Below are 12,809 nucleotides of genomic sequence, written 5' to 3'. Positions count from 1 at the left end.
GCCGCCATGCTGGCCACGGAATTCTGGGAGTTGAAGGCTGCACACGTCTTCAAAGTTGCAAAAGACTTGAACTTAGAAGACGCTTCGATAAAAGCCTTGGCTGCGGTAAATCCACCTAAACTGGGCTGCCAGTCTACCCAGCCATCTCGTTCCTCCTTTCCCGAACCGCCCAAGTCCATCCTCCTCACGTACTGCTTTGAGGAGGAAAACCGGCAGTTCAAACCGCACCCGGAACCAAAGGCATAGTGCTTAAGAATACCGGAGTTCTATTTTAAAGCGCTCTGCTGCCCCGGAAGGAGTTTCCGCAAAGGCGGCTTCCACTTCCTGCCTGGTTCGACCTTTCGCGCTCCGCAGCGAATCATGCTCGCCCTGCGCGGCTTGCGGCTTCTGACTCGCCTCCCGCGCCAGAGGCTTCTACGGGCCAGTCGGGCGGCTTGCACGGCGGCGGAGAACGGGGGGAAAACGACCGACCAAGGACCGCAAAGGCCGCCCTTCGACGCCGGGTTGCTGGAGATCCTCGTGTGTCCCCTGTCGAAAAAGCCGCTCAGGTCTTTTCTAGTAGCTTTTGCCCTTGTTTTGCTCTCCGCCCGGTCTCGCTTGCCCATCGCGGCTTTTGCCCCGGTTGCCGAGTGCGTCGGCCTACGCCCGTTCCCCCATGGCCAGCACGTCTTCCCTGGTGGCAATGGGTTATGTAGTCCAAGGCGGCGGCTCCCCGCCAGGATGGGAAACTCATCCTATCCGCCTTTCCCTATTTTATTTCCCAGTAGTTTGGAATTGAACTGTTTATGAAGCATAGGTATTTATATGCTTAATAATATATGATTGCTTCATAGAAATGATAGATAGATAGATAGATAGATAGATAGATAGATAGATAGATAGATAGATAGATAGATAGATAAAGACTAGGGGAGGAGTAAGCATTTATCTCCCCCCCCCCCGTCTTTATCTATAAGCATCTTATTTCTTTCCTCCCCAGTCTTTATCTATCTATATCTATCTATCTATCTATCTATCTATCTATCTATCTATCTATCTATCTATCTATCTCTATCTATCTATCTATCTATCTATCTATCTCAATCAATATATTTATCATCTGTCTATCTATCTGAGATTTGGGGGAAGGGGGAAGGAGTAAGCGTTTCTGTCAGAAGCATCTTATTTCCTTCACGGATCTTCATGTAAGAGCTATCAAATGATGAAATCTCTTGCACGTTGTAGATTATTCAATTCAATCATTAGTTTAATACAGCTCAATAATTCCTATTTCTAATAGTTGGTTCAGAAGAGTCATGGTATTTTTACAAATGGCCCCTCAGAAATCCTTATCAAGATTACATAGATTTTCTTTCTTTCTTATATTGAGTGGTTTCTCCCCCTCCTAATCGCCAATAAAATATTGGTATTCTAGATGTTGGGCTGCTCTGCAGCTTTGCACTGAGCGACTTTGTCCATCCATGAATTGACCCACAACTAAGGAATTTAAGCCAGTGAATTGAAGTCCTTCCCATTCAGGATCCCCCTTGCAATGTATGCATAGTTCCTCTTCTCCCAAGTGCTGAGTGTCCTTCCCAATAGCCTGTGCTAGTTTACTATTTATGTATACAGTATATTTCTTAAATCAAGAACAATAATAAATCTCATGAGTCATTATTTGCTGTATTTTCTAGGTATAACGAATCCACAAATGAGTTAATTAATGAAGAACTAGGTATAGCATACCCCATCATAGATGGCATTCCTAATATGATACCTCAGGCAGCAAGAATGATTGGCAAGGAGAAGCAGGAAACGGAACCTGAACAAACCTAGATTATCCTCTTGGAAGGAAGTTGGAAGACAAGTAGAGGAAGATGTTTCCCTCGTTTCCTACCATGACTGTACTTGTCCCGCTGTTGTCTTTAGCTGGCCTCTTCTATTCAGCCAGTGTAGATGAAAACTTCCCCCAGGGCTGCACAAGTACAACAAGCATATGTTTCTACAGCCTGCTGCTTCCAATTACAATACCAGTTTATGTATTTTTCCATCTTTGGACGTGGATGGGCCTTAAACTTTTCCGCCACAACTAGATTGTGCTTAACTCTAAGAAGCCTCTTGAAATAAAGAATGGAGTGAAGCTTTCTGAATATTCTGACCCTTACAGTACACCTGAAATGAAACAGAGGCTAACTGTCTTCAGATGCAAGTACATCCAAGCAAATTGAAAAGTCCCTTGCCCTTTAGGGCATGCCTACAGTACCAAAGTAGCATCAAAAGCCACAGGAATTTCAAACAAGAAATCAAATATAGACATCAAAGAAGCAATATGAAGTTATACGGGCAAATCTTCTCTCAATGAGGGATCTTAGGCATGCAACAAAACAGTTTAGATGTGTCTGCTTGTGTAGGAAATGTCATTTTTCTAGTCTTCAGTGAAAGAAAAATTCTGCATAGTTATTCCAAAAGGCAGTTTCATTACTTGATGATTACAGACAATTGTTTATATAGACTGAGTGCAAAATAGTGCTTTGTCAAATTGATAGATTAAAAGCTCCGAATGAATACTAACGTTCAAATATATTTCAGTTCTGAATGTGTAACACGGTCACAGGTATACTATATAGAGTTATTGGCTTGCTGACAATGTAATATTAGACTTTATTTCTCTTTGATGAAGCTGCATTATTGTACTGCGCAGACCCAGAATTTTGAATTCAGATCCACAAGTAAGAGTGCTGTGTCCTGAAACTTGACACTAAATGAAAAATAATGAAATAGGAAATAGGAAATGGTTTCTAATAAAGCATCTGCAGTGCCTATGTATTTTGTATACTTACTATTATATTTTTATATATGCTGCGGAACCTTCTTTTTTTAAAAGTACACAATATTTCTATTCAGGTTTTATAAGGAAAGCATCAAAATGAAGTATCAGCTAGAATTACTCCAACACTGCAGTTGCTTCCATGTCAAAATGAGCCTCTACATAACGGGTGACAACCTTGATCGTGTCACATGTTTTGTTTGCCTTTGTGGGGGGTAGGGTGGTAGTGGCCTGCGTGTGACACATTCGGCCCACGGACCACCAGTTTGACAGGCCTGCTCTAGATTGTTACGTCTCAGTTGAGAGACAAATGCCTTTCACTGTCTTATATGTGTCACTTAATTGTAGCTTGATTATAGATATACAAAATTGGATGCTTACTTGAAAAGATTGCCGAAAGCAAATTTCTTCTGCATTTCTTAGATAGCGCCAGGTATCCTGTAGTAAATCCTGCTCCCTTACAGTCATTGTCGAGGGTGGATTGTATGTCTAGGATGGAATAATTGGGTTAAAAGTCATTTTGACAAATTTTGTTAATGTTGCAGTATGTTCCTAGGTATACATACCGCTAGGTCCAATATTTTGCAATTTGTTTCATGAACCACAATTTTATCTTCAAGATTCAAGATGAAAGGAAATTGGCTGAACACATATAAAGCCAGCTGAAATAACAAAGAGGAATTATTTATGATTTAAGACATGTACATTTTAAAGTTGACTTATTATAAACCAAAACCCATCTAATCATTATAGCTCAAGAATAAAGGCCACTGAATCAATCCACACAATAAAGGCAACCATTTTAATAGAAGAGAATATCTGTAACTCATGGCTAAATTCTGGGGTTCTTGGTGCTCTCTGATCTTAGTTCTTTGCTTGCAAATGTTTCATTGCCCAACTAGATAACATTATCAGTGCAAGTGTGTGTGGTTTATTGCTTGCTTATATAAGCTTATCCTGCCAGTTTGGGTCGTGGGGGAGGGGAGGTTGATTTATTCCTTGGGAAGGGGCGGTCATTGATTATGTTTTCTGCCTGAATGGCGTTAATCCCTGCTTAAAACTCTGCATTTCAGAACCCACAATTATCTAGCACAATAGGCACAGACCATGTCATTAAACTTCATGTTCAGTCCACAGTGCTGATGTAAATGGCCAGGAAACTCCATATTAATTTTAAGATATCTCCAGCAAAACACTTCCCTCTCTTGATAGAAATGAATAAAAAAGGGATAGAATAGAATAACAGAATTGGAAGGGACCTTGGAGGTCTTCTAGTCCAACCCCCTGCCTAGACAGGAAACCCTATATCATTTCAGACAAATGGTTGTCCAATCTCTTCTTAAAAGCTTCCAGTGTTTGATCATCCATAACTTCTGGAGGCAAGTTGTTCCACTGATTAATTGTTCTACCTGTAAGGGAATTTCTCCTCAGTTCTAAGTTGCTCCTCTCCTTGATTAGTTTCCACCCATTGCTTCTTGTTCTACCCTCAGGTGCTTTGGAGAATAGTTTGACTTCCTCTTCTTTGTGGCAACCCCTGAGATATTGGAACACTGCTAATCCTTTCTTTTCATTAAACCAGACATGCCCAGTTCCTGCAACCGTTCTTTATATGTTTTAGCCCCCAGTACTCTAATCCTCTTTGTTGCTCTTCTCTGCACTCTTTCTAGAGTCTCCACATCTTTTTTACATTGTGGTGACCAAAGCCGGATGCAATATTCCAAGTGTGGCCTTACCAAGGTATTATAAAGTGGTATTAACACTTCACGTGATATTGCTTCTATCCCTCTGTTTATGAAGCCTAGAACTGACATTTGACCTGAAGAATAATCAACTTAATGAAATAATATCTATACAACTTACGTTTTTATCAGAACATGCCGACTCAATCCGTAACAAGAACTGCTCCCAAAAACAAAAAAGCAAAAATAATTAGTAAGCTACATTGCAATTATGCTTAAAGAACTGTCCCTTGCTGGAATAAGTACTAATGCTCCCTGGGAGGTATTCTATGCAAAAATCTGCTATCCGTTACAGATAAATAGACACATGTATTTTTTTTTATTTAGAGTGGCATTTTAAAATAGCTCAATGATATATGCTGAACATTCTGAAGTGTAAATTGCCCTTCAGTCTTGCAGTTTTATATCTCCAAATTTAGATCTGGTGAGGAGGATGAAGTGTAGGGAAGATAATTTTAAATTCTTCCTCATGTATACTTTACCAGTAGTGTCAAAGTCAATTAGAAATGTAGGCCACTAAACGCTACCTAATACCTTCTTTTTTAAAATTAATACAACCACCCAATAATCAGGAAGTAGGCATAATTAGTACATTAAAAACATTACTATAACTTTGACTTGATTTTCAGTGTTTGTGTGTACAGGAAATCCTCGACTTATTTAGGGGCAGTGACAAAAATGACAACAATTTTTTCACACTTAACGACATTTGCAGCATCCCCATAGTTGCGTCATTTACATTTGGATGCTTGACAATGGGTTCATATTTGAATGGCGCTGTGCCCAGCTGTAAAGGGGGTTTGCCGGATGGCTGCTCGTGAGCGTGGTCGCTTCATGGCTGTTGTGTTGCGCTGTTGCGACAGCGCAACACAGCCATTTGCCCATGAGGCTGTGCCCGGCTCTTTGGAAGCCCACTCGGAAGAGAGCATCCGCCCGGCAACCCCAAAACAATAAACTCTCCCCCCGTAATGAAGCCCAAGTCATATTTTGTAGGTAAAAAGAAAATAAGACCCTGTCGTATTTTCGGGGAAACACGATATATAGGCAGTCCTTGACATACAGCCATTCATTTAGTGACCATTCAAAGTCACACTGAAACTTTGACCATTTTTCACACTTCAGACTGTTGCATCCTCACAGCTTATTTCAGCTGTTCCTTTCAAAAGGAAATATATAACAAGTCACAGAGTGGTGAAATTCAAAATTTTCTACTACCGCTTCTGTGGGCGTGGCAGGGGAAGGACACCGCAAAATCCCCATTCCCTCCCCACTCCTGGGAGAAGGATATTGCAAAATCTCCATTCCCACCCCACTGGGGGGCCAGACAGAGGTGGTATTTGCCGGTTCTCCAAACTAATTCCAAATTTCCGCTACCAGTTCTCCGGAACCTGTCAGAACCTGCTGAATTTCACCCCTGAAGTCACGTCAATGAAATACTGTACAGGAGTGTTGTGTGATTTTATTTGAAGAACTGTTCCTAGTCAATTGGCTAATTTCAAACACTTAACCCAAAGCTATTCTCCAGTTTAATACTATTCTACCACTTTCAGATATAGTGAAAGCAATATGTGGTTTTAATTTGAAGACCACCCAGAATCGTCAGAATTCAGACAAATTTAAATTTTAAAATAAAACAAACAAAAAAATAAGCGCTTACATTGAAATCCAATGGGAACTCATCCAAATTTAAAATTATCTTCTTTACTTCAGGTACATAAAAATTGCTTTCATGAATTTTGAAGCCAGACCTGCAATTTACCTGTATTTATAAACAGAATTAAAGCAAATGTTAATCTGGAGACAAGATAATCAGTTAAAACACAAACCAAAACAAATTCTACACTTGTCAAAGTAGCAGCATTTGCACCTAATTTTAATATAAAAACAAATACACAGATATTTTAGGAGGTGTTTTTTTTTCCTAGACAAGGAAGTTCCCAAGGGCTGCGTAACTTTTAAGAAGTTTTTCCCCAAATCCATTAAAGGTTAGTCTTAAGGAAATCAGTGCCTAAACAGAACTTTTCCAAAGGGTTTTTTTTTTTAAAGGAAGCATTTTTGTTCGGCTTCTGTGCTCTTGTAGTTTTGATGCAACCCAATCAAAATGCAGAACGAAGGGCAAAATAACCATGACCCAACAAAAGTGCGCACGACAAAAGCGCGCCGGCAAAACCGCGTCGCTAAAACCGTGAGGTCATCACCGCGGCGACAACAGCGCGGTGACAGAAGGGCACTTTACAACAGCGCGGCGACAGAAAGCCGATTTAAGTTAAGGTAAGGGTTAGGTTTAGGTTTAGGGTTAGGGTTAGGGTTAGGGTTAGGGTTAGGGTTAGGTTTAGGGTTAGCGTTAGGTTTAGGGTTAGGTTTAGGGTTAGCGTTATGTTTAGGGTTAGCGTTATGTTTAGGGTTAGCGTTATGTTTAGGGTTAGCGTTATGTTTAGGGTTAGGTTGAGGGTTAGCGTTATGTTTAGGGTTAGAGTTAGCTTTTGAATGCTAGTAAAAGCATTTTGCTGAGTGCTTCGGAAGGCGCAGATTTGCCCTCCGCGGTTGTGTCGGTGCGCTAGGGTCGCCTTTTTCCTTAGCACTTCGGACGGCGCAGATTTGCCCTCCGCAGTTATGTCAGTGCGGAAAAGGGCTTCACGGTTTTGTCGGTGAACCAAAATAACAGGAGTGTGAGGCAAGGGGTCAGCATTGAGGTGATTGTTGTGGCCCACTGGTGGCCAATGGAGCTAGCAGCGGAGTCGGACAGTGAGGAGGTTGGGGAGGAACATGGGACAGTCCTGAGATCTGAGAAAATCTCAGACAAGGGCTTTGTGTTAGAGGCAGAGAGGCAGCTAGACAGCAGTAAGGCAGAGGAACAGCTGGAGCCTGTTCCCAGGGTGCACATGCACAGAGCTGCCAGAAGACAAGAACAACTAAGAAAGCAGGGTCAATTTAGGAGTAAAGCCACGCCCTGGAGGGAATTGGCCTCTCCCATAGGAAACAAAAGAGGAGCGAACGGGGCTTTTGCAGGAAACAATTCGTTCATTTGGCCGTTTCAAAAGTGGAAAGTTCTGTTTGTGACTATAAGAGACTGTGCCAAGTTTTGCCTTGCCCTGAATTTGAAAACTAGTTATCGGGCAGTGCTCCCAACGAGATAAGGTGCGTGTGGATTCCTCTGAAAGACTGTTTGCTAAGCCTTGCTGACTCTGAATGAAAGGAATTCACAGTCATGTAAATAAAAGAAGTTTTGCTACTGCAAAGAAAAAAAAAGTGGTGTTATTAGCCATCAAACCTCAAAAAAATACACTTTTCCCAAATGGTTTCCACAATTTTGGCCACTACTGTATGGTGACCATCTCAGATTGGATCTTGCAATACATCTATTGCCCTTCATTCGCAAAAGCTCACCTCCTTCTCAATCTAATCTGATCATGGTTGAAAGAGCTGAGACCTAGTTAAGTATAAAGGAGGCTCTTCCTATCTCAGAAATGTGCCCTCCTGGTTTTCAAGCGGGGCTCTAGCCACGGCTTTGGGGCAGGAGTGATGAGGTGGCGATTGTTATAATTCAGGAGTTTCTGGTTGTCCTTAGGGGCACTTAGGAGCCAGACACAATACCCTGTAAAGTTGGGTTGCAGGGATCAATCCTATTGCTTGTACTGTTTCAATACAATGGAAGAAAGGGAAACGTACAAAATATGAAAAATACAAAAGGGGAAGGGGAGATAATTGGAACTAAAAAACAAAATTCAAGCTGAATGTGTTGAAAAAAACAAACCCAATTAAACTTACTATTCATTCCTTTCAGTCAAAATCTGTTTCTTACCTCAAAAAGCATTTGGAAAACCTTAAGAGACATAATACATTCCCTTTTGTTGAAACACCAATCGCTGTTCTCTTTATACTTCAAAAACATGTTAACACCAATAAACCTTTGAAACATGGACACCACATCCTTAAAGAAGCACACTTCTAAATTGGACCATAGAGTCTCTGAAAAAAGAGCAGACAATCAAGAATGCAATGAGAACATTTTCCTTTACCTTCACTCTGATGTACAGTGAAATAGACTATAGCTAGGGATTTGCTATGGGTAAGGCTAGAATCTGGGCAGATTAAAATTAAAGCAAAAACATGGGAAGCTGTTGTGGCCCAGCAGCGGGCGGCTGAGCTGTTGGTGGACTCTGACAGCGATGAACATTATGGGACTGCTCTGGAGGATGAAGAAGACTCTGGAGGGTGTTTGGAGTCAGAGCAGGGACTAGAGAGGGCCTGTTGGCCACCAGGTGGCATCTGAGTCAGGGAGCAGTGAGGAGGAACAGGGGCAGGTTGTCCCTGATATGCGTGTGGGTAGAGCTGAGAAGGGTGCAGCTGTGGAGAAGACGTCGTAGAAGGGAATAGGGACAGGTGGCTACTGTTGTGGCCCCTCCCAAAGAGCTTATGGGTGGAGCGACGGGAGGGAAATCTTTGCAGGAAACAACAGTCCACTTTATTAGCCATTGAGATAGCATTCCGTAAGTCTAATCTTGGTTTCTTGAAGATAGCGTTCTAGGATCCTAGCCAAGGGATGGCCTTATCTCTGCTATTAGTCGTGGCAGACAGCCAAGCCAATGTCTGCATATTCATTAGAATCATGGGACAAATCAGGAAGCCCTATTTAATTTGTTGTTTTTGTTGTTAGTTGCAAAGTCGTGTCCAACCCATCCAACGCCATGGACAATAGTCCTTCAGGCCTTCCTTTCTTCTACCATTCTCTGGAGTCCATTTAAGCTCACGCCACTTTGGTGACTCCACGCCGCTTCAGTGATAGCTGCCGTGCCCTCAGAGAGTGTTCTGGTGTCACCTGTGGCACCCACACCATACGTTCGCCATCACAGTCCTATCCCATACCAGAGACATGGCTATCCAATCTCTTCTTCAAAACCTCCAGTCATGGAGCAGCCACAATTTCTGGAGGCAGAATTTCTGTTTCTTTCAAGAAGGGCTCTGCAGTAGAGATCAGGGGTGCTGGGATTGCAGCAGAGATGGTGGTCATGAGATTGGAAAATCTGGTTCCTATTCTAACAGGAGTTATTGGAAGTAGCTTTATTACCCAAGAAAATCTTAGAATTGCTACCTGGGTTATTTGGGTAACATTTGATTTGTTTATCAAACCGTTGCAACTATCCATCTCACAAATGTGACTTTGGTCTACAATCAAACAAACTATAAAAACATTCCTTAAAGCAACCATTAAAACAAGAAAATATACAAATAAATAAGAGAGCGTTTAAAAGATTCACATATAACGAAGCCATCATATAGGTCCCCTATTTCCAAAAGATCCCTAGGATTGCGGGGGAAAAAACACATATGGAGGGATTTCTGGGAGGTTACTAGGGGTCAGAGCTAGTGGGAAGAAGGGAATGATGTTCCTAAGGATGGGTGCCATGACAGAAAAGGCCCATCTCCTAGATCCCATCAGAGGTAACTCCTTAAAAGATGGGGTCTGCAACAAGCCCCTTCTGGCTGGCCTGATAGGATTTGTTGTTGTTAGTTGCAAAGTCGTGTCCGACCCCTGGTGACCGCATGGACAATGTTCCTCCAGGCCTTCCTGTCTTCTACCATCCTCTGGAGTCCATTTTAGCTCAGGTCTACTGCTTTGATGACTCCATCCAGCTACCTCATTCTCTGTCATCCCCTCTTTCTTTTGCTCTCAGTCTTTTCCAGCATTAGGCTCTTCTCCAGGGAGTCCTTCCTTCTCATTAAGTGGCCAAAGTATTTGAGTTTCATCTTTGGGATCTGGCCTTCTAAAGAGCAGTCAGGGTTGATCTCCTCTAGGACTGACCGGTTGGATTGCCTTGCAGTCCAAGGGACTCGCAGGAGTCTTCTCCAGCACCAGAGTTCAAAGGCCACAATTCTTTGCTTCTCAGCCTTTCTTATGGTCCAACTTTCACATCCATACATTGCAATTGGGAAAACCATAGCCAGAAACCATAGGATGGGCAGATGGAATTGGTTAGTTCCTCTAACCTCCATACCTTTTACCTTAAACTGTCTACCGTGGATGAATTTCTTGAGAGGTCCCTAATGGGGCGTGCATAAGCGCACCAGCGTGCCTACCATCCCTATCCTACTGTCCCAATTTATATGTACTCATTGTATGTGTTTATGGCTATGCTTTGCTTCTTTATATTCCTTCATTTGTGCCATTTTTCATGGGTTTTCATACATGTTTCATACTTGTACTTTTTGACAAATAAATAAATGAAATAAATTGGGAAGAGGTGATTCCCTCAAACAGTTTTGATGTTTCTCTGGAAGTTTGACATTTCAGTGAAGTTAGCAATTGAGCAGCTGCCTTACCAAGTGCTTGCTTGCCTTTCTGTGGGAGTTTGTAGATTGCTTCTGCCAGTTGACTAAGGAGATCGAAATCTTGATTTTGTAACAGTACGGGCACAACGAGGAAGAACCTGAGCGCTTCTGGCGAGGTTGGAGCGTGAAGGGGACAATGCAGAAGGATCTTCAGAGCGCTTTTCACCTAGAAGAGAAGAAAGGAAGAAGAAAGTGCATTTAACACATTTCTTGAGCCCAGTTTTCCTTTTTGCTTCCTTACACAGCCTTCCTCGAAGTGGTTTACAGAGTCAGCCTATTGCCCCCATCAATCTGGGTCCTCGTTTTACCTACCTCGGAAGGATGGAAGGCTGAGTCAACCTTGAGCCTTCGGTGATTTGAACTGCCAAATTGCAGGCAGCTGGCAGTCAGCACAAGTAGCCTGCAGTACTGCACTCTAACCACTGTGCCCCCCGTGGCTCATAAATATGTACCAATTGCCAAACATCTGAATTTTGATCACATGATCATGGAGATGCGTCACAGGCCACAACTGTGAAAAATGGTCATAAGTCACTTTTTTCAGTGCCGTTGTTTACTGTGAACGGCCACTAAGGGAACAGTTATGTAGAGGACTATCTGTATGAAATGTTTGAGAACAGTATCTTGATAGATTCCTTCCAACTCTTTCCTGATCTTTCTTACAGTGCACACATGGGACAAAACAGTGTGCAGTTCTGAACACAGCACAGGGCCTACTGTGGAGAATCATAGATAAAATATTTGAAATATAAGTCAGGGACAGACTGAGAGTTATCTGTCAGAGATAGTTCTGCATTTATTTATTCTTTCATTTTCTATCATGGGAGACATTCTATGTAACATGTATGCCATGCACATATTCTGCAAGAGGGATGCATATGAATTGGCAGCATAATCTAGAACGGGGGCATCAAACTCAAGGCCCGGGGGCCAGATCCAGCCCACTGGACTGCCCTGGAAAGAGTGAAAGATTGGCTCGTGGTGCCTCTGCCAGTGAAAACGGGCTCCCGAGCTCCGTTTTCAGCTGGAGCAGCCTCCTGCAACACTCTGCCAGCCAAAACGGAGCTGCAAGCAGCCCTCCCAAGCTCCATTTTCACTGGCAAAGGGTTGCGGGAGCCTGTTTTTTCTGGCAGAGCACTTGCCACAGGCGCCCCAGATGGTTCCACCACAATACCGCGAAGCCCTTGTCGCGGCGATGATGACGCACGGTGATGACGTCGCGGCTTTAGCGACACAGTTTTATCACTGCTAATTTGACGAGCGCGGTTTTGTCGTGCCACGGCCCCAGATATGAGTGACGTCAAGCTGGCCACACACACCCTGGCCACCCCCGCCAAGATCAAACACAACCCTGAGGCGGCCCACAATCAAATTGAGTTTGACACCCCTGCTCTAGGTAAAAGAATTGCTGGTTTTGAATAGACTCTGCATTCTGCAACATCCAGGGACAATCTTGGTATAAAAAGCTTTCTTACAAGCTTCTCGGCCCACTCAGAATTATTTATTCCCCAAAGACAAACACCAGGAAATATTCTATTATATCCTATCTGTGAAATCTGAAGGGCACATTATACCTTTGCGAAGACTTTAGGCTTAGCGGCAATCTTCTTAAAGAAAAGAAGAACAGCTGACATATCAACACCAACAGTCTTTTCAAATGTTCTGAATTTTTCCTCTCTGCGGGAAACATACGGATCAATCACCATCATAGTCACTTCTCTACTTCATGGAAATTTACAGATTGTGAAAGATTTGGATTAGATTTGGGTATGAAGGTTACTCTGTCGATCACTAGGTTGTATCAACCAGACCCCTTTTATAATAACTAGCTGATAACCCGGCACTGCTGGGGTATTTATTTATCTCAACCCTCCTTCCATGAACGTTGCCGCAATTTCTAATGTTGGATTTTCCCCCTTACCAGAGGGAGCCCC

General features: G+C 42.7%; 3 protein-coding genes across 3 annotated transcripts in view; 2 read left to right on the top strand and 1 right to left on the bottom strand.

Annotated features, from left to right (window-relative positions):
* The window catches only part of LOC116513094 (E3 ISG15--protein ligase HERC5-like), a 43,888-nt gene that overhangs the window by 10,151 nt on the left and 20,928 nt on the right, over window positions 1–12,809 (bottom strand). Inside the window, exons 11-17 of the mRNA XM_032223908.1 lie at window positions 12,450–12,552; window positions 10,867–11,041; window positions 8,348–8,514; window positions 6,203–6,304; window positions 4,667–4,705; window positions 3,373–3,468; window positions 3,188–3,295 (exon numbers count right to left, since the gene is read on the bottom strand). Of these exons, the coding sequence (XP_032079799.1) occupies window positions 3,188–3,295; window positions 3,373–3,468; window positions 4,667–4,705; window positions 6,203–6,304; window positions 8,348–8,514; window positions 10,867–11,041; window positions 12,450–12,552 (790 nt within the window). The remainder of the gene's footprint in view (window positions 1–3,187; window positions 3,296–3,372; window positions 3,469–4,666; window positions 4,706–6,202; window positions 6,305–8,347; window positions 8,515–10,866; window positions 11,042–12,449; window positions 12,553–12,809) is intronic.
* PYURF (PIGY upstream reading frame) lies at window positions 343–2,280 on the top strand. The gene is made up of 2 exons (XM_032223911.1): window positions 343–548; window positions 1,674–2,280. The coding sequence occupies exons 1-2, from the start codon at window positions 361–363 to the stop codon at window positions 1,813–1,815; spliced, it is 330 nt and encodes a 109-aa protein (XP_032079802.1). The 5' UTR covers window positions 343–360; the 3' UTR covers window positions 1,816–2,280.
* On the top strand, window positions 1,839–2,280 carry PIGY (phosphatidylinositol glycan anchor biosynthesis class Y). The gene has a single exon (XM_032223912.1). It carries the CDS (start codon window positions 1,857–1,859, stop codon window positions 2,070–2,072), a length of 216 nt encoding a protein of 71 aa, XP_032079803.1. The 5' UTR covers window positions 1,839–1,856; the 3' UTR covers window positions 2,073–2,280.

This window comes from Thamnophis elegans, chromosome 9 (assembly GCF_009769535.1).
Source record: "Thamnophis elegans isolate rThaEle1 chromosome 9, rThaEle1.pri, whole genome shotgun sequence".
NCBI classification, from domain to species: domain Eukaryota; kingdom Metazoa; phylum Chordata; class Lepidosauria; order Squamata; family Colubridae; genus Thamnophis; species Thamnophis elegans.
The sequence above is the reverse complement of the archived record's forward strand: the minus strand, read 5'-3'. Positions and strand labels throughout refer to the sequence as shown.

Bases quoted from the DNA above. Each gene is read 5' to 3' on its own strand.
- PYURF (XM_032223911.1), top strand. From the start codon at position 361: ATGCTCGCCCTGCGCGGCTTGCGGCTTCTGACTCGCCTCCCGCGCCAG. The intron at 549-1,673 runs GTCTTTTCTAGT...TGTATTTTCTAG, and splicing joins CTGTCGAAAAAGCCGCTCAG to GTATAACGAATCCACAAATG.
- PIGY (XM_032223912.1), top strand. From the start codon at position 1,857: ATGTTTCCCTCGTTTCCTACCATGACTGTACTTGTCCCGCTGTTGTCT.